General features: G+C 50.9%; 1 protein-coding gene across 5 annotated transcripts in view; it reads left to right on the top strand.

The window, feature by feature from the left end:
• The window catches only part of faim2a (Fas apoptotic inhibitory molecule 2a), a 394,729-nt gene that overhangs the window by 342,319 nt on the left and 32,164 nt on the right, over positions 1-20,246 (top strand). For all 5 annotated transcript variants that reach the window (XM_038808517.1, XM_038808516.1, XM_038808515.1 and 2 more), the window contains exon 8: positions 8,536-8,573. In XM_038808517.1, coding sequence (XP_038664445.1) covers positions 8,536-8,573 — 38 coding nt within the window. The remainder of the gene's footprint in view (positions 1-8,535; positions 8,574-20,246) is intronic.

Below are 20,246 nucleotides of genomic sequence, written 5' to 3'. Positions count from 1 at the left end.
AAATGCAGGGACGAAGGGACAAAGGAGGCCAGTAAGGGAATAGGGCCACAAAGTGCCACAGACAAGGGCTCGAAACAGGGAACTGCTGCAAGCACCCACCCAGTACGGTCTGTGGGTGAAGGGGCCCCCCGGAGTGCAGGGGACTACCCGCGTGGCGGACACACAGTGGACGGCCATGGCGGGTGTCCCCGGGACAAGGGGGAACCCCGGAGCGCAGGGACCCGACCGCATGGGGAGAGCAGTGATAGTGGACATCCTGGACGGCCCCCTAACAAAGGGAAACCCCAGAGGGCAGGGGCGCGTCCACCGGACAAATATGGTTAACCCCACAGGAGCAAGGGGGCAGAAGCCCCCCACCAGAATAGTCACCTGGAACGTAAGGGGACTTAACGGCCCAGTGAAGAGATCTAGAGTCCTCACCCACCTTAGAAACATGAGGGCCGACATAGTCTTCCTCCAAGAGACGCACTTGAGGGAGCAGGACCAACTGCGGGTAAGAAAGGGCTGGGTGGGACAAACCTATCATTCCTGTTATGGGGCAAGGGCCAGGGGGGTGGCGATCCTGATTGGCAAGAGGACAATGTTTAGGGCGACAAAGACGGTTACGGACCCAGGGGGACGGTATGTCATGGTCAGCGGGGCCCTGGATGGGGCGCTGGTAGTTCTAGTTAACGTGTACGCGCCCAACTGGGACGACACGAGCTTCATCCAAAAGACCATAGCAGAAATCCCGGACATAGCGACGCACCGACTAATCATGGGGGGGGACTTCAACTGTGTACAGGACCCAACGACGGACAGATCAAACCCCAGAACGGGGAGAACCTCAAACATGGCAAGGGAACTCAGCCACTATATGGAGCAGATGGGAGCAGTAGACCCCTGGAGATTCGCCCACCCGGGGGAGAAAGAATTCTCTTTCTTCTCCCCAGTACACAACGTGTACACCAGAATTGACTTCTTTGTGGTGGGGAAAACGGTGCTTCCAGAGATAGACAAGGTGGAATACTCCGCAATTGTGATATCAGACCACGCTCCACACTACATGGATGTGCGGCTAGAGACGGGAAGGGCCCAGCGCCCCAAATGGAGGTTGGACGGTGCCTTACTAGCTGACAAGGCCTTCAGCGAAAGGATAGCGCAGGCCATAGCGGAGTACACTGAGATCAACCAAAACGGGGAGGTCTCACCCTCCACGTTCTGGGAAGCGCTTAAGGCCGTACTAAGAGGGGAAATCATAGCCTACAAAGCGCAAAGAGATAGGGAGGAAAGGGTGGCTAGGCAGAAGCTGGTCGACTCCATACTGGAGGTAGACCATAAATACTCCGAGGCCCCGACTGTAGAACTCCTGGCGGAGAGAAAAGAATTACAAAGGAACTTTGACCTGCTCTCCACCAGGAAAGCAGTACACCAACTCCGCCAGGCACGCGGGGCCCTATACGAACACGGAGACAAAGCCAGCCGCCTGTTGGCCCACCAGCTGAGAAAGCAGGTAGCCAGCAGAGAAATTGCGCAAATCAGAGATACCAGAGGCACGTTGGAAACAGAACCAGAGAGGATTAACAAAACCTTCAAGGCCTTCTACCAAGAGCTGTACACCTCAGAGCCCCCAACGGGGAAGGCTGGGATGAACCGGTTTCTTGACGGACTGAACATACCAGTTGTGGGAGAGGGCAGAAAACGGGATCTGGAAGCACCACTAGCACTGGGAGAGATCATGGAGAGCATTAGCTCCATACAGGCGGGGAAGGCGCCGGGACCGGACGGATTCCCGGCGGACTTCTACAAAAAATTTGCGGCAGCGCTGGCCCCGCACCTGCGGGAGATGTTCACAGACTCGCTAGCTAGGGGCACGTTGCCACCCACGTTAGCACAGGCCTCAATCTTGCTGATACCTAAGAAAGACAAAGACCCAACGGAATGTGGGTCATACAGACCCATATCTCTGCTGAATGCAGACGCCAAAATACTGGCCAAAATCCTAGCCAAAAGGCTAGAAGACTGTGTACCTGAGGTGGTCACAGAGGACCAGACGGGCTTTGTCAAAGGTAGACAGCTGACCGCGAACATCAGGCGCCTGCTGAACGTGATAATGACCCCCTCCGGGGAGAGAACACAAGAGGTGATCGTCTCCCTGGACGCAGAAAAGGCCTTCGACAGAGTCGAGTGGAAATACCTCATAGAGGTACTGGAGCGGTTCGGGCTTGGAACAGGGTTCACCGCTTGGGTAAAGCTCCTGTACAACGCTCCCATGGCGAGTGTACAGACCAACAATACCAACTCCCAATACTTCCAGCTGCACAGGGGCACCAGACAAGGATGCCCACTGTCCCCGCTGCTGTTCGCACTAGCAATTGAACCGCTAGCAATCGCGCTCAGGGCAGCAAAAAATTGGAGGGGGATCCGAAGGGGAGGTAGAGAGCACAGAGTCTCACTCTATGCGGATGATCTGCTCCTCTATATCTCGGACCCACAAAGCAGCATGGACGGAATCATCGCGCTCCTGAAAGAGTTTGGAGCCTTCTCGGGCTACAAACTCAACATGAGCAAAAGTGAGATCTTCCCAGTACACCCGCAAGGGGGGGGGGGGGGCAGCACTAAAGGGGCTGCCGTTCAAACAAGCCCGACATAAATTCCGCTACCTGGGGATCCAAATAGCCCATGACTGGAAAGGGATCCACAAATGGAACCTCACCAGCCTGACGGAGGAAGTTAAAAAGGACCTGCAAAGATGGAACACACTCCCGCTCTCCCTCGCGGGGAGAGTTCAGACGATCAAAATGAACGTACTGCCCAGGTTCCTCTTCCTGTTTAGATCCATTCCGATCTACATCCCCAAGGCCTTTTTCAAAGCGCTGGACAAACTCATCATGGCGTTCGTATGGGGGGGTAAAAATGCTAGGATCCCAAAGAAGGTCTTACAAAAAACAAAAACCAGGGGAGGGTTAGCCCTCCAGAATCTACAATTCTACCACTGGGCAGCAACAGCCGAGCGAGTAAGGGGATGGATCCAGGAGCCAGAAGCTGAGTGGGTGCGTGCGGAGGAGGCCTCCTGCATGGGAACCTCCCTCCGGGCCCTCGCCACGGCAGCACTCCCATCCCCACCCAAAAAACACTCCAGCAGCCCAGTGGTGACAGCCACCCTCCAATCCTGGAACCAACTGCGGCAGCAACTTGGCCTGACCAAAATGTCGAACAGGGCTCCCATCTGCAACAACCATAGGTTCAAACCAGCACTGACCGACGCCACCTTCAAAAGGTGGAGGCAGGACGGGGGGACACTGACAGTCAGGGACCTATACACGGACGACAGGATCGCACACTGGACGAACTGACAGAGAAATTTCAGCTAGCTGGGGGGAACGAGCTACGGTACCTGCAGCTCAAAAACTTCCTACGAAAGGAGACAAGGACGTACCCACAACCGCCACGACAGACACTACTGGAAGACCTACTGGACGCAAGTATCCTAGAGAAAGGGAACTGTAGTGACATGTATGACCGATAGGTAGACATGTATGGTAGATAGGGACGACACCGTACTGGACGCAACAAGGAGGAAATGGGAGGACGACCTGGGGATGGAGATCGGGTGGGGACTCTGGAGCGAAGCACTGCATAGGGTCAACTCCACCTCCACGTGCGCAAGGCTCAGCCTGACGCAACTAAAAGTGGTACATAGAGCCCACTTAACAAGAACCCGTATGAGTAGGTTCTTCCCGGAGGTGGAAGACAGATGTGAACGGTGCCAAAGAGGCCCGGCCAACCACGCCCACATGTTCTGGTCTTGCCCCAGACTCGTGGAGTACTGGACAGCCTTCTTCGAGGTAATGTCCAAAGTGGTGGGAGTGAGGGTGGAGCCATGCCCGATAGTGGCGGTCTTCGGGGTTTCAGAACAGCCAGATCTATTCCTGGGGAGGAGGGCAGACGCCCTTGCCTTTGCCTCCCTGATCGCCCGCCGTAGAATCCTGTTTGGCTGGCGGTCAGCAGCACCGCCCAGAGCTGCGGACTGGCTGTCCGACCTCTCGGAATCTCTCCAAATGGAGAAAATCAAATTTGCCATCCGAGGGTCGGACGACGGCTTCCACAGAACGTGGGAGCCATTCATGCAACTGTTCCGGGACCTATTTGTGGCCAATGTACAAGAGGAAGAATAGTCGGGGGAAGGTAGCGGGAGGGGGGGGGGGGGCTACAGGTTCGTTATGGGGGTTCGATGGCTAGCTAAGGCCCAAAACCAAACTAAATAAACATGTTGAGGGGGAGGGGGGGGGGGGGGGGGGCGCAGTTACTACTACGAAGATGCTTACCTGTAAATATGTATGTTAATTTTTGCGTGTTTGTTTTTTTTCTTTTTTCTTTCTCCTAACAATTTGTAATTTGTTCAATATAAAATATGAAAACTGAATAAAAACATTTATAAAAAAAAATCTTGTTGAAATATCTATAACCAGGGACCTCCAACAACCATTTCTGCCCCTCTTCTATCCAGGTTTCAGTGATGGCCACCACATCGTAGTCCCAAGTACCGATCCATGCCTTAAGTTCACCCACCTTATTCCTGATGCTTCTTGCATTAAAGTAGACACACTTCAACCCATCTCCTTGCTTGCAAGTACTCTCCTTTGTCAGTGTTACCTTCCCCACTGCATCACTACGTGCTTTGGCGTCCTGAATATCGGCTTCCTTAGTTGCTGGACTACAGATCCGGTTACCATTCCCCTGCCAAATTAGTTTAAAGATTAAGAAAACAAGTGACAAGATCTGAAGAGCAGCTAGCTAGGAAAACTAGAGAAATGAAGAGAACTTTCCAAGATGTCTGAGGTTAAAGGTATTAGAACAGAGAACAGAAAGATATATGAAGTGATTTTCAGGTATGTGAGATTTTACTACAGCCTGTAGAATGGTAGTTGAAATGACTACGGAAAACGGTGGCTGGAAAAGGGGGTGGTGTAAATTCCTGGACTGGATTCGCTGTTACACCCATGTTACCGGGCAGCACAGTAGCATTGTGAATAGCACAATTGCTTCACAGGTCCAGGGTCCCAGGTTCGATTCCGGCTTGGGTCACTGTCTGTGTGGAGTCTGCACATCCTCCCCGTGCGTGCGTGGGTTTCCTCCGGGTGCTCCAGTTTCCTCCAACAGTTCAAAGATGTGTAGGTTAGATGGATTGGCCATGATAAATTGCCCTTGGTGTCCAAAATTGCCCTTAGTGTTGAGTGGGGTTACTGGGTTATGGGGATTGGGCGGAGGTGTTGATCTTGGGTAGGGTGCTCTTTCCAAGAGCCGGTGCAGACTCGATGGGCCGTATGGCCTCCTTCTGCACTGTAAATTCTATGATTCTATGATAAATCACATTAAATCACAGAAAATACAGTGCAGAAATGGCCCTTCAGCCCATTGAGTCTGCACCGACACATGAAAAACACCTGACCTGTCTAGCTAATCCCATTTGCCAGTACTTGGCCCATAGCCCTGAATATTATGACGTGCCAAGTGCTCATCCAGGTACTTTATAAAGGATGTGAGGCAACCCGCCTCTACCACCCTCCCAGGCAGTGCGTTCCAGACCGTCACCACCCTCTGGGCAAAAAAGCTTTTCCTCAAATGCCCCCTGAACCTCCTGCCCCTCACCTTCACCTTGTGCCCCCCTTGTAACTGACCCTTCAACTAAGGGCAACAGCTGCTCCCTATCCACCCTGTCCATGCCCCTCATAATCTTGTCCACCTCGATCAGGTCACCCCTCAGTCTTTGCTCCAGAGAAAACAACCCAAACCTATCCAACCTCTCTTCATAACTTAAATGTTCCATCCGAGGCAACATCCTGGTGAATCTCCTCTGCACCCCGTCCAGTGCAGTCACATCCTTCCTATAATGCAGCGACCAGAACTGCACACAGTACTCCAGCTGTGGCCTCATCAAAGTTCTATACAACTCCAGCATGACCTCCCTGCTTTTGTAATCTATGCCACGATTGATAAAGGCAAGTGTCCCATGTGCCTTTTTCACCACCCCATTAACCTGCCCTTCTGCCTTCAGAGATCCATGGACAAACGCTCCAAGGTCCCTGTGTTCCTCAGAACTCCCAGTGTCAGGCCATTCATTGAATACTTCCTTGTCACATTACTCCTTCCAAAGTGTATCGCCTCACACTTTTCAGGGTTAAATTCCATTTGCCATGTTTCTGCCCATTGACCATCCTGCCTCTATCTTCCTGTAACCCAAGACACTCAATCACACTGTTAACGACCCGGCCAATCTTTGTGTCATCTGGATACGTACTGATCCTACCCCCCACATAATCATCTATGTCATTTATATAAATAACAAACACTAGAGGACCCAGCACGGATCCCTGTGGTACCCCACTGGACACTGGCTTCCAGTCACTAAAGCAGCCGTCTGTCATCACCCTCTGTCTCCTACAGTTAAGCTCATTTTGAATCCACCTTATCAAATCACCCTGTATCCCATGTGCATTTGCTTTCTTTATAAGTCTCCCATGTGGGACCTTGTCAACAGCTTTGCTGAAATCCATGCGAACTTCATCAACTGCAATACCCTCATCTATACACCTGGTCACTCCGTCAAAAAATTCAGTAAAATTTGTTAGGCATGACCTCTCTCTGACAAAGCCATGCTATTTATTCCTGATCAAACCTTGCTTCTGCAAGTGGAGACAGATTCTCTACTTCAGAATTTTTTCCAATAGTTTCCCTACTGCTGACGTGAGACTCACTGGTCTGTAGTTCCCTGGCTTGTCTCTACAACCTTTCTTAAATAGTGGGACCACATTAGCTGTTCTCCAGTCCTCGGGCACCTCCCCCGTGGCCAGAAAGGAATTAAAAAGGACCCCTGCAATATCCTCCTTCACCTCCTACAGCAGCCTGAGACACAATTCATCCAGACCTGGAGATTTGTCCACTTTTAAACCTGCCAATACCTTGTCACTCCAATTCGCTAAAGAACCTCACAATCTCTCTCCACATCTGCCTCCTCATTCTCTTGGGTGAAGACAGATGTGAAATATTTGTTCAACACCCTACCAATGTCCTCTGGCTCCACCCACAGATTTCCCCCTTGGTCCCTAATGGGCCCTACTCTTTCCCTGGTAATCCTCTTCACATTGATAAATTGATAGAATATTTTGGGATTTGCCCTACTTTTAGCAGCCGGAGATTTCTCATATCCCCTCTTTGCTCTCCTAATTGCTTTATTAAGCTTGACCTTGTACTTTCTGTACTCCACTGTTGGCTCTGCTGATTTTCTCCCCTTGTACCTGGAAAATCTGGTCTGCATTTTGGAATGTAAACCACTAAAGGAAAGCATACTGTGAGGGAAGATTTTAAAGTGTGTTTTGGGGAGAGGTGTTTGTAAACTCTCATGTGACAATCATCTGGGGGGAATCTGGAGAAATACACGAACGTTCACTTGGGGATCAGAGTGGTGATTGTATTTCCCACAGTCGTGTCTGCTCAACAGGGACTTTGTGTTAACGAGTCCATTGTAGATGTACTTTGTAATCCGTGTTGATGCTAAAACCTGTTTGTAATTGTTAAGCAAAGAGGGGAGTAAAGAGGTATTGCCGGGATTCTCCAATCCCGCGGCCAAGTTCTGATGCCAGCGTGAACCACTCCGGCGTCAGCGGTCCTCAATTGTCTGGTATGCTCCCCTTCCTCGGGGGTTAGGTCGGTGCCAGAGTGGTCCCCGCAGCTCCAGCCGGGGCGACATGGCAGGCGCGAGTCCACGCATGCGCGCTATAGCCGGCACGTGTTCGCGCATGCGTGCCACGGCCGGCGTAATTCCACGCATGCGCATGGGTTCCCGTCTCGGCCCCGACCCCCGCGAAATATGGCGGAGCCCTACAGGGGCCCATGTAGCCCCATGGAACCAGCCCGCCCGCCGATCGGTAGGTCCCGATCGCGGGCCAGGCCACCGTTGAGGCCTCCCCCGGGGTCGGATCCTCCCCCCCCCCCCCCCCCCCCCCTCCAGGACGGCCCCCGCAGACACACTTCCAGGTCCCGCCGTGACCCTCAGTAACCGACGCCGGAGGGACTCGGCCGAACTCAGCGGCCACTCGGCCCATCAAGGCCCGGAGAATCGCCGGGGAGGCCGCTTTCAACAGCCCCTGGCCGGCGCGGCGGCAATCCCGCAGGCGCCCGGAAAATCGGCGAGCCAGCGTTGTGGCGGCACAGCACGATTCTCGCGTCCGTTCCCTCCCTCCCCCCAGGGATTCTCAGACCTGGAGCAGGGTCGGAGAATCCCGGCCATTGGATCATCATCAATTTATTTCATGTTCAATAAATGTATTTCCTTCTTGTTAAAACGTATTAGCGGTCCTGGGACTCTACCTCCACGTTTTAGTTTTTAAAAGTAAAAGTTGAGCCAGGGTTCCATTCTGGGATCTTCCCATCCAGCTGTAACAACTGGCATTGTAATAATCATCACCCTCCTCATCCTGACTAATCCTCATTGCAGTTGGGCGAAGTGATTACATTTGAGTGAATAACTGATGCAGTCTTTTCTTCTCTCCTCAGACGCTGGCAATGTCATACATGGCAGGGATGCTGACCACGTAAGAGTTTACCCTAAAACATAACTTCTCACAACCAGTTAAACTTTGTCTCTGCCACCTAGCCCACTAGCGAGAGCCTGGCAGTGGGAAAATATCTAAATCCATGAAGCAGAGGGGAATGGAAGGAGAAGTTAACCCGGTGAGGCGCGTGAGGGCAGAAGGAGACTCCTGGACTATAAAGCCCTGCACAGACCAATGGCCTGTATTGGGAGTAGTTCACTTATTAGGTCCCAAAGGTGGAAAGATACCTTACTATCCTCCTGTATCTCCCGGACCCCAATCACATTGTCGTGTATCTCCCGGATCCCAATCACATTGTCGTGTATCTCCTGGATCCCAATCGCATTGTCGTGTATCTCCCGGACCCCAATCACATTGTCGTGTATCTCCCAGACCCCAATCACATTGTCGTGTATCTCCTGGACCCCCAATCACATTGTCGTGTATCTCCTGGATCCCAATCACATTGTCGTGTATCTCCCAGACCCCAATCACATTGTCGTGTATCTCCCGGACCCCAATCACATTGTCGTGTATCTCCTGGATCCCAATCACATTGTCGTGTATCTCCTGGATCCCAATCGCATTGTCGTGTATCTCCCGGACCCCAATCACATTGTCGTGTATCTCCCAGACCCCAATCACATTGTCGTGTATCTCCCGGACCCCCAATCACATTGTCGTGTATCTCCTGGATCCCAATCACATTGTCGTGTATCTCCCGGACCCCAATCACATTGTCGTGTATCTCCCGGACCCCAATCACATTGTCATGTATCTCCTGGATCCCAATCACATTGTCGTGTATCTCCTGGATCCCAATCGCATTGTCGTGTATCTCCCAGACCCCAATCACATTGTCGTGTATCTCCTGGATCCCAATCACATTGTCGTGTATCTCCCGGACCCCAATCACATTGTCGTGTATCTCCCAGACCCCAATCACATTGTCGTGTATCTCCTGGATCCCAATCACATTGTCGTGTATCTCCCAGACCCCAATCACATTGTCGTGTATCTCCTGGATCCCAATCACATTGTCGTGTATCTCCTGGATCCCAATCGCATTGTCGTGTATCTCCCGGACCCCAATCACATTGTCGTGTATCTCCCAGACCCCAATCACATTGTCGTGTATCTCCCGGACCCCCAATCACATTGTCGTGTATCTCCTGGATCCCAATCACATTGTCGTGTATCTCCCGGACCCCAATCACATTGTCATGTATCTCCTGGATCCCAATCACATTGTCGTGTATCTCCTGGATCCCAATCGCATTGTCGTGTATCTCCCAGACCCCAATCACATTGTCGTGTATCTCCTGGATCCCAATCACATTGTCGTGTATCTCCCGGACCCCAATCACATTGTCGTGTATCTCCCAGACCCCAATCACATTGTCGTGTATCTCCCGAACCCCAATCACATTGTCGTGTATCTCCCAGACCCCAATCACATTGTCATGTATCTCCCAGACCCCAATCACATTGTCGTGTATCTCCCAGACCCCAATCACATTGTCGTGTATCTCCCAGACCCCAATCACATTGTCATGTATCTCCTGGATCCCAATCACATTGTCGTGTATCTCCCAGACCCCCAATCACATTGTCGTGTATCTCCCGGACCCCAATCACATTGTCATGTATCTCCCAGACCCCAATCACATTGTCGTGTATCTCCCAGACCCCAATCACATTGTCGTGTATCTCCTGGATCCCAATCGCATTGTCGTGTATCTCCCAGACCCCAATCACATTGTCGTGTATCTCCCAGACCCCAATCACATTGTCGTGTATCTCCCAGACCCCAATCACATTGTCGTGTATCTCCCAGACCCCAATCACATTGTCGTGTATCTCCTGGATCCCAATCGCATTGTCGTGTATCTCCCAGACCCCAATCACATTGTCCTGTATCTCCCGGACCCCAATCACATTGTCGTGTATCTCCCGGACCCCAATCACATTGTCGTGTATCTCCCGGACCCTAATCACATTGTCGTGTATCTCCTGGACCCCAATCACATTGTCATGTATCTCCTGGATCCCAATCACATTGTCGTTTATATCCCAGACCCCAATCACATTGTCGTGTATCTCCTGGATCCCAATCACATTGACGTTTATCTCCCAGACCCCAATCACATTGTCCTGTATCTCCCAGACCCCAATCACATTGTCGTGTATCTCCTGGATCCCAATCACATTGTCGTGTATCTCCCGGACCCCAATCACATTGTCATGTATCTCCCGGACCCCAATCACATTGTCGTGTATCTCCCAGACCCCAATCACATTGTCGTGTATCTCCCAGACCCCAATCACATTGTCGTGTATCTCCCGGACCCCAATCACATTGCCGTGTATCTCCCGGACCCCAATCACATTGTCGTGTATCTCCCAGACCCCAATCACATTGTCGTGTATCTCCTGGATCCCAATCACATTGTCGTGTATCTCCCAGACCCCAATCACATTGTCATGTATCTCCCGGACCCCAATCACATTGTCGTGTATCTCCCGGACCCCAATCATATTGTCGTGTATCTCCCAGACCCCAATCACATTGTCGTGTATCTCCTGGATCCCAATCACATTGTCGTGTATCTCCCAGACCCCCAATCAAATTGTCGTGTATCTCCTGGATCCCAATCACATTGTCGTGTATCTCCCGGATCCCAATCACATTGTCGTGTATCTCCTGGATCCCAATCGCATTGTCGTGTATCTCCCGGACCCCAATCACATTGTCGTGTATCTCCCAGACCCCAATCACATTGTCGTGTATCTCCTGGACCCCCAATCACATTGTCGTGTATCTCCTGGATCCCAATCACATTGTCGTGTATCTCCCAGACCCCAATCACATTGTCGTGTATCTCCCGGACCCCAATCACATTGTCGTGTATCTCCTGGATCCCAATCACATTGTCGTGTATCTCCTGGATCCCAATCACATTGTCGTGTATCTCCCGGACCCCAATCACATTGTCGTGTATCTCCCAGACCCCAATCACATTGTCGTGTATCTCCCGGACCCCCAATCACATTGTCGTGTATCTCCTGGATCCCAATCACATTGTCGTGTATCTCCCGGACCCCAATCACATTGTCGTGTATCTCCCGGACCCCAATCACATTGTCATGTATCTCCTGGATCCCAATCACATTGTCGTGTATCTCCTGGATCCCAATCGCATTGTCGTGTATCTCCCAGACCCCAATCACATTGTCGTGTATCTCCTGGATCCCAATCACATTGTCGTGTATCTCCCGGACCCCAATCACATTGTCGTGTATCTCCCAGACCCCAATCACATTGTCGTGTATCTCCTGGATCCCAATCACATTGTCGTGTATCTCCCAGACCCCAATCACATTGTCGTGTATCTCCTGGATCCCAATCACATTGTCGTGTATCTCCTGGATCCCAATCACATTGTCGTGTATCTCCCGGACCCCAATCACATTGTCGTGTATCTCCCAGACCCCAATCACATTGTCGTGTATCTCCCGGACCCCCAATCACATTGTCGTGTATCTCCTGGATCCCAATCACATTGTCGTGTATCTCCCGGACCCCAATCACATTGTCATGTATCTCCTGGATCCCAATCACATTGTCGTGTATCTCCTGGATCCCAATCGCATTGTCGTGTATCTCCCAGACCCCAATCACATTGTCGTGTATCTCCTGGATCCCAATCACATTGTCGTGTATCTCCCGGACCCCAATCACATTGTCGTGTATCTCCCAGACCCCAATCACATTGTCGTGTATCTCCCGAACCCCAATCACATTGTCGTGTATCTCCCAGACCCCAATCACATTGTCATGTATCTCCCAGACCCCAATCACATTGTCGTGTATCTCCCAGACCCCAATCACATTGTCGTGTATCTCCCAGACCCCAATCACATTGTCATGTATCTCCTGGATCCCAATCACATTGTCGTGTATCTCCCAGACCCCCAATCACATTGTCGTGTATCTCCCGGACCCCAATCACATTGTCATGTATCTCCCAGACCCCAATCACATTGTCGTGTATCTCCCAGACCCCAATCACATTGTCGTGTATCTCCTGGATCCCAATCACATTGTCGTGTATCTCCCAGACCCCAATCACATTGTCGTGTATCTCCCAGACCCCAATCACATTGTCGTGTATCTCCCAGACCCCAATCACATTGTCGTGTATCTCCCAGACCCCAATCACATTGTCGTGTATCTCCTGGATCCCAATCGCATTGTCGTGTATCTCCCAGACCCCAATCACATTGTCCTGTATCTCCCGGACCCCAATCACATTGTCGTGTATCTCCCGGACCCCAATCACATTGTCGTGTATCTCCCGGACCCTAATCACATTGTCGTGTATCTCCTGGACCCCAATCACATTGTCATGTATCTCCTGGATCCCAATCACATTGTCGTTTATATCCCAGACCCCAATCACATTGTCGTGTATCTCCTGGATCCCAATCACATTGACGTTTATCTCCCAGACCCCAATCACATTGTCCTGTATCTCCCAGACCCCAATCACATTGTCGTGTATCTCCTGGATCCCAATCACATTGTCGTGTATCTCCCGGACCCCAATCACATTGTCGTGTATCTCCCGGACCCCAATCACATTGTCGTGTATCTCCCAGACCCCAATCACATTGTCGTGTATCTCCCAGACCCCAATCACATTGTCGTGTATCTCCCGGACCCCAATCACATTGTCGTGTATCTCCCGGACCCCAATCACATTGTCGTGTATCTCCCAGACCCCAATCACATTGTCGTGTATCTCCTGGATCCCAATCACATTGTCGTGTATCTCCCAGACCCCAATCACATTGTCATGTATCTCCCGGACCCCAATCACATTGTCGTGTATCTCCCGGACCCCAATCATATTGTCGTGTATCTCCCAGACCCCAATCACATTGTCGTGTATCTCCTGGATCCCAATCACATTGTCGTGTATCTCCCAGACCCCCAATCAAATTGTCGTGTATCTCCTGGATCCCAATCACATTGTCGTGTATCTCCCAGACCCCAATCACATTGTCGTGTATCTCCCAGACCCCAATCACATTGTCGTGTATCTCCTGGATCCCAATCACATTGTTGTGTATCTCCCAGACCCCAATCACATTGTCGTGTATCTCCCAGACCCCAATCACATTGTCCTGTATCTCCCGGATCCCCAATCACAGTGTTGTGTATCTCCCAGACCCCAATCACATTGTCGTGTATCTCCCGGACCCCAATCACATTGTCGTGTATCTCCCAGACCCCAATCACATTGTTGTGTATCTCCCAGAGCCCAATCACATTGTCGTGTATCTCCCAGACCCCAATCACATTGCCGTGTATCTCCCAGACCACAATCACATTGTCGTGTATCCCCCGGACCCCAATCACATTGTCGTGAATCTCCCGGACCCCAATCACATTGTCGTGTATCTCCCAGACCCCAATCACATTGTCGTGTATCTCCATGATCCCAATCACATTGTCGTGTATCTCCCAGACCCCAATCACATTGTCGTGTATCTCCCGGACCCCAATCACATTGTCGTGGATCTCCTGGATCCCAATCACATTGTCGTGTATCACCCAGACCCTAATCACATTGTCGTGTATCTCCCGAACCCCAATCACATTGTCGTGTATCTCCCGGACCCCAATCACATTGTCGTGTATCTCCTGGATCCCAATCACATTTTCCTGTATCTCCCGGACCCCAATCACATTGTCGTGTATCTCCCAGACCCCAATCACATTGTTGTTTATCTCTTGGACCCTAATCACATTGTCGTGTATCTCCTGGACCCCAATCACATTGTCGTGTATCTCCCGGACCCCAATCACATTGTCGTGTATCTCCTGGATCCCAATCACATTGTCGTGTATATCCCAGACCCCAATCACATTGTCGTGTATCTCCTGGATCCCAATCACATTGTCGTGTATCTCCCGGACCCCAATCACATTGTCATGTATCTCCCGGACCCCAATCACATTGTCATGTATCTCCTGGATCCCAATCACATTGTCCTGTATCTCCCGGACCCCAATCACATTGCCGTGTATCTCCCAGACCCCAATCACATTGTCGTGTATCTCCTGGATCCCAATCACATTGTCATTTATCTCCCAGACCCCAATCACATTGTCCTGTATCTCCCAGACCCCAATCACATTGTCGTGTATCTCCTGGATCCCAATCACATTGTCGTGTATCTCCCAGACCCCAATCACATTGTCGTGTATCTCCCAGACCCCAATCACAGTGTTGTGTATCTCCCAGACCCCAATCACATTGTCGTGTATCTCCCAGAACCCAATCACATTGACGTATATCTCCCGGACCCCAATCACATTGTCGTGTATCTCCCAGACCCCCAATCACAGTGTTGTGTATCTCCCGGACCCCAATCACATTGTCATGTATTTCCCGGACCCCAATCACATTGTCGTTTATATCCCAGACCCCAATCACATTGTCGTGTATCTCCCAGACCCCCAATCACATTGTCGTGTATCTCCTGGATCACAATCACATTGTCGTGTATCTCCTGGATCCCAATCACATTGTCGTGTATCTCCCGGATCCCAATCACATTGTCGTGTATCTCCCGGACCCCAATCACATTGCCGTGTATCTCCCAGACTACAATCACATTGCCGTGTATCTCCCAGACCACAATCACATTGTCGTGAATCTCCCGGACCCCAATCACATTGTCGTGTATCTCCCAGACCCCAATCACATTGTCGTGAATCTCCCAGACCCCAATCACATTGTCGTGGATCACCTGGATCCCAATCACATTGTCATGTATCACCCAGACTCCAATCACATTGTCGTGTATCTCCCGAACCCCAATCACATTGTCGTGTATCTCCCGAACCCCAATCACATTGTCATGTATCTCCCGGACCCCAATCACATTGTCATGTATCTCCCGGACCCCAATCACATTGTCGTGTATCTCCCGGACCCCAATCACATTGTCGTGTATCTCCCGAACCCCAATCACATTGTCATGTATCTCCCGGACCCCAATCACATTGTCGTGTATCTCCCAGACCCCAATCACATTGTCATGTATCTCCCGGACCCCAATCACATTGACGTGTATCTCCCGGACCCCCAATCACATTGACGTGTATCTCCCGGACCCCAATCACATTGTTGTTTATCTCCCAGACCCCAATCACATTGTCCTGTATCTCCCAGACCCCAATCACATTGTCGTGTATCTCCTGGATCCCAATCACATTGTCGTGTATCTCCCGGACCCCAATCACATTGTCATGTATCTCCCGGACCCCAATCACATTGACGTGTATCTCCCGGACCCCCAATCACATTGACGTGTATCTCCCGGACCCTAATCACATTGTTGTGTATCTGCCGGACCCCAATCACATTGTCGCGTATCTCCCGGACCCTAATCACGTTGTCGTGTATCTCCCAGACCCCAATCACGTTGTCGTGTATCTCCCGGACCCTAATCACATTGTCGTGTATCTCCCAGACCCCCAATCACAGTGTTGTGTATCTCCCGGACCCTAATCACATTGTTGTGTATCTCCCAGACCCCAATCACATTGTCGTGTATCTCCCAGACCCCAATCACATTGTCGTGTATCTCCCGAACCCCAATCACATTGTCGTGTATCTCCTGGATCCCAATCACATTGACGTGTATCTCCCAGACTCCAATCACATTGTCGTGTATCTCCTGGATCCCAATCACATTGACGTGTATCTCCCGGACCCCCAATCACAGTGTTGTGTATCTCCCGGACCCCAATCACATTGTCGTGTATCTCCCAGACCCCAATCACATTGTCGTGTATCTCCCAGACCCCAATCACATTGTCGTGTATCCCCCGGACCCCAATCACATTGTCGTGTATCTCCCAGACCCCAATCACATTGTCGTGTATCTCCCGGACCCCCAATCACATTGTCGTGTATCTCCCAGACCCCAATCACATTGTCATGTATCTCCCAGACCCCCAATCACATTGTCGTGAATCTCCCAGACCCCAATCACATTGACGTGTATCTCCCGGACCCCCAATCACATTGACGTGTATCTCCCGGACCCCCAATCACATTGTCGTGTATCTCCCAGACCCCAATCACATTGTCGTGTATCTCCCAGACCCCAATCACATTGTCATGTATCTCCTGGATCCCAATCACATTGTTGTGTATCTCCCGGACCCCAATCACATTGTCGTGTATCTCCCGGACCCCAATCACATTGACGTGTATCTCCCGGACCCCCAATCACATTGTCGTGTATCTCCCAGACCCCAATCACATTGTCGTGTATCTCCCGGACCCCAATCACATTGTCGTGTATCTCCCGGACCCCCAATCACATTGACGTGTATCTCCCGGACCCCCAATCACATTGACGTGTATCTCCCGGACCCCAATCACATTGTCATGTATCTCCCGGACCCCAATCACATTGTCGTGTATCTCCCGGACCCTAATCACATTGTCGTGTATCTCCCGGACCCTAATCACGTTGTCGTGTATATCCCAGACCCTAATCACATTGTCGTGTATCTCCCGGACCCCAATCACATTGACGTGTATCTCCTGGATCCCCAATCACATTGTCGTGTATCTCCCAGACCCTAATCACGTTGTCGTGTATCTCCCGGACCCCAATCACATTGACGTGTATCTCCCAGACCCCAATCACATTGTCGTGTATCTCCCAGACCCCAATCACATTGTCGTGTATCTCCCAGACCCCAATCACATTGTCGTGTATCTCCCGGACCCCAATCACATTGTCGTGTATCTCCCAGACCCCAATCACATTGTTGTGTATCTCCCAGAGCCCAATCACATTGTCGTGTATCTCCCAGACCCCAATCACATTGCCGTGTATCTCCCAGACCACAATCACATTGTCGTGTATCCCCCGGACCCCAATCACATTGTCGTGAATCTCCCGGACCACAATCACATTGTCGTGTATCTCCCAGACCCCAATCACATTGTCGTGTATCTCCATGATCCCAATCACATTGTCGTGTATCTCCCAGACCCCAATCACATTGTCGTGTATCTCCCGGACCCCAATCACATTGTCGTGGATCTCCTGGATCCCAATCACATTGTCGTGTATCACCCAGACCCTAATCACATTGTCGTGTATCTCCCGAACCCCAATCACATTGTCGTGTATCTCCCGGACCCCAATCACATTGTCGTGTATCTCCTGGATCCCAATCACATTTTCCTGTATCTCCCGGACCCCAATCACATTGTCGTGTATCTCCCAGACCCCAATCACATTGTTGTTTATCTCTTGGACCCTAATCACATTGTCGTGTATCTCCTGGACCCCAATCACATTGTCGTGTATCTCCCGGACCCCAATCACATTGTCGTGTATCTCCTGGATCCCAATCACATTGTCGTGTATATCCCAGACCCCAATCACATTGTCGTGTATCTCCTGGATCCCAATCACATTGTCGTGTATCTCCCGGACCCCAATCACATTGTCATGTATCTCCCGGACCCCAATCACATTGTCATGTATCTCCTGGATCCCAATCACATTGTCCTGTATCTCCCGGACCCCAATCACATTGCCGTGTATCTCCCAGACCCCAATCACATTGTCCTGTATCTCCCAGACCCCAATCACATTGTCGTGTATCTCCTGGATCCCAATCACATTGTCGTGTATCTCCCAGACCCCAATCACATTGTCGTGTATCTCCCAGACCCCAATCACAGTGTTGTGTATCTCCCAGACCCCAATCACATTGTCGTGTATCTCCCAGAACCCAATCACATTGACGTATATCTCCCGGACCCCAATCACATTGTCGTGTATCTCCCAGACCCCCAATCACAGTGTTGTGTATCTCCCGGACCCCAATCACATTGTCATGTATTTCCCGGACCCCAATCACATTGTCGTTTATATCCCAGACCCCAATCACATTGTCGTGTATCTCCCAGACCCCCAATCACATTGTCGTGTATCTCCTGGATCCCAATCACATTGTCGTGTATCTCCTGGATCCCAATCACATTGTCGTGTATCTCCCGGATCCCAATCACATTGTCGTGTATCTCCCGGACCCCAATCACATTGCCGTGTATCTCCCAGACTACAATCACATTGCCGTGTATCTCCCAGACCACAATCACATTGTCGTGAATCTCCCGGACCCCAATCACATTGTCGTGTATCTCCCAGACCCCAATCACATTGTCGTGAATCTCCCAGACCCCAATCACATTGTCGTGGATCACCTGGATCCCAATCACATTGTCATGTATCACCCAGACTCCAATCACATTGTCGTGTATCTCCCGAACCCCAATCACATTGTCGTGTATCTCCCGAACCCCAATCACATTGTCATGTATCTCCCGGACCCCAATCACATTGTCATGTATCTCCCGGACCCCAATCACATTGTCGTGTATCTCCCGGACCCCAATCACATTGTCGTGTATCTCCCGAACCCCAATCACATTGTCATGTATCTCCCGGACCCCAATCACATTGTCGTGTATCTCCCAGACCCCAATCACATTGTCATGTATCTCCCGGACCCCAATCACATTGACGTGTATCTCCCGGACCCCCAATCACATTGACGTGTATCTCCCGGACCCCAATCACATTGTTGTTTATCTCCCAGACCCCAATCACATTGTCCTGTATCTCCCAGACCCCAATCACATTGTCGTGTATCTCCTGGATCCCAATCACATTGTCGTGTATCTCCCGGACCCCAATCACATTGTCATGTATCTCCCGGACCCCAATCACATTGACGTGTATCTCCCGGACCCCCAATCACATTGACGTGTATCTCCCGGACCCTAATCACATTGTTGTGTATCTCCCGGACCCCAATCACATTGTCGCGTATCTCCCGGACCCTAATCACGTTGTCGTGTATCTCCCAGACCCCAATCACGTTGTCGTGTATCTCCCGGACCCTAATCACATTGTCGTGTATCTCCCAGACCCCCAATCACAGTGTTGTGTATCTCCCGGACCCTAATCACATTGTTGTGTATCTCCCAGACCCCAATCACATTGTCGTGTATCTCCCAGACCCCAATCACATTGTCGTGTATCTCCCGAACCCCAATCACATTGTCGTGTATCTCCTGGATCCCAATCACATTGACGTGTATCTCCCAGACTCCAATCACATTGTCGTGTATCTCCTGGATCCCAATCACATTGTTGTTTATCTCCCAGACCCCAATCACATTGTCCTGTATCTCCCAGACCCCAATCACATTGTCCTGTATCTCCCGGACCCCAATCACATTGACGTGTATCTCCCGGACCCCCAATCACAGTGTTGTGTATCTCCCGGACCCCAATCACATTGTCGTGTATCTCCCAGACCCCAATCACATTGTCGTGTATCTCCCAGACCCCAATCACATTGTCGTGTATCCCCCGGACCCCAATCACATTGTCGTGTATCTCCCAGACCCCAATCACATTGTCGTGTATCTCCCGGACCCCCAATCACATTGTCGTGTATCTCCCAGACCCCAGTCACATTGTCATGTATCTCCCAGACCCCCAATCACATTGTCGTGAATCTCCCAGACCCCAATCACATTGACGTGTATCTCC

Source organism: Scyliorhinus canicula, chromosome 10 (genome assembly GCF_902713615.1).
Source record: "Scyliorhinus canicula chromosome 10, sScyCan1.1, whole genome shotgun sequence".
NCBI lineage: Eukaryota > Metazoa > Chordata > Chondrichthyes > Carcharhiniformes > Scyliorhinidae > Scyliorhinus > Scyliorhinus canicula.
Note: the sequence above shows the minus strand (reverse complement) of the source record. Positions and strands in the feature narration are given on the sequence as shown.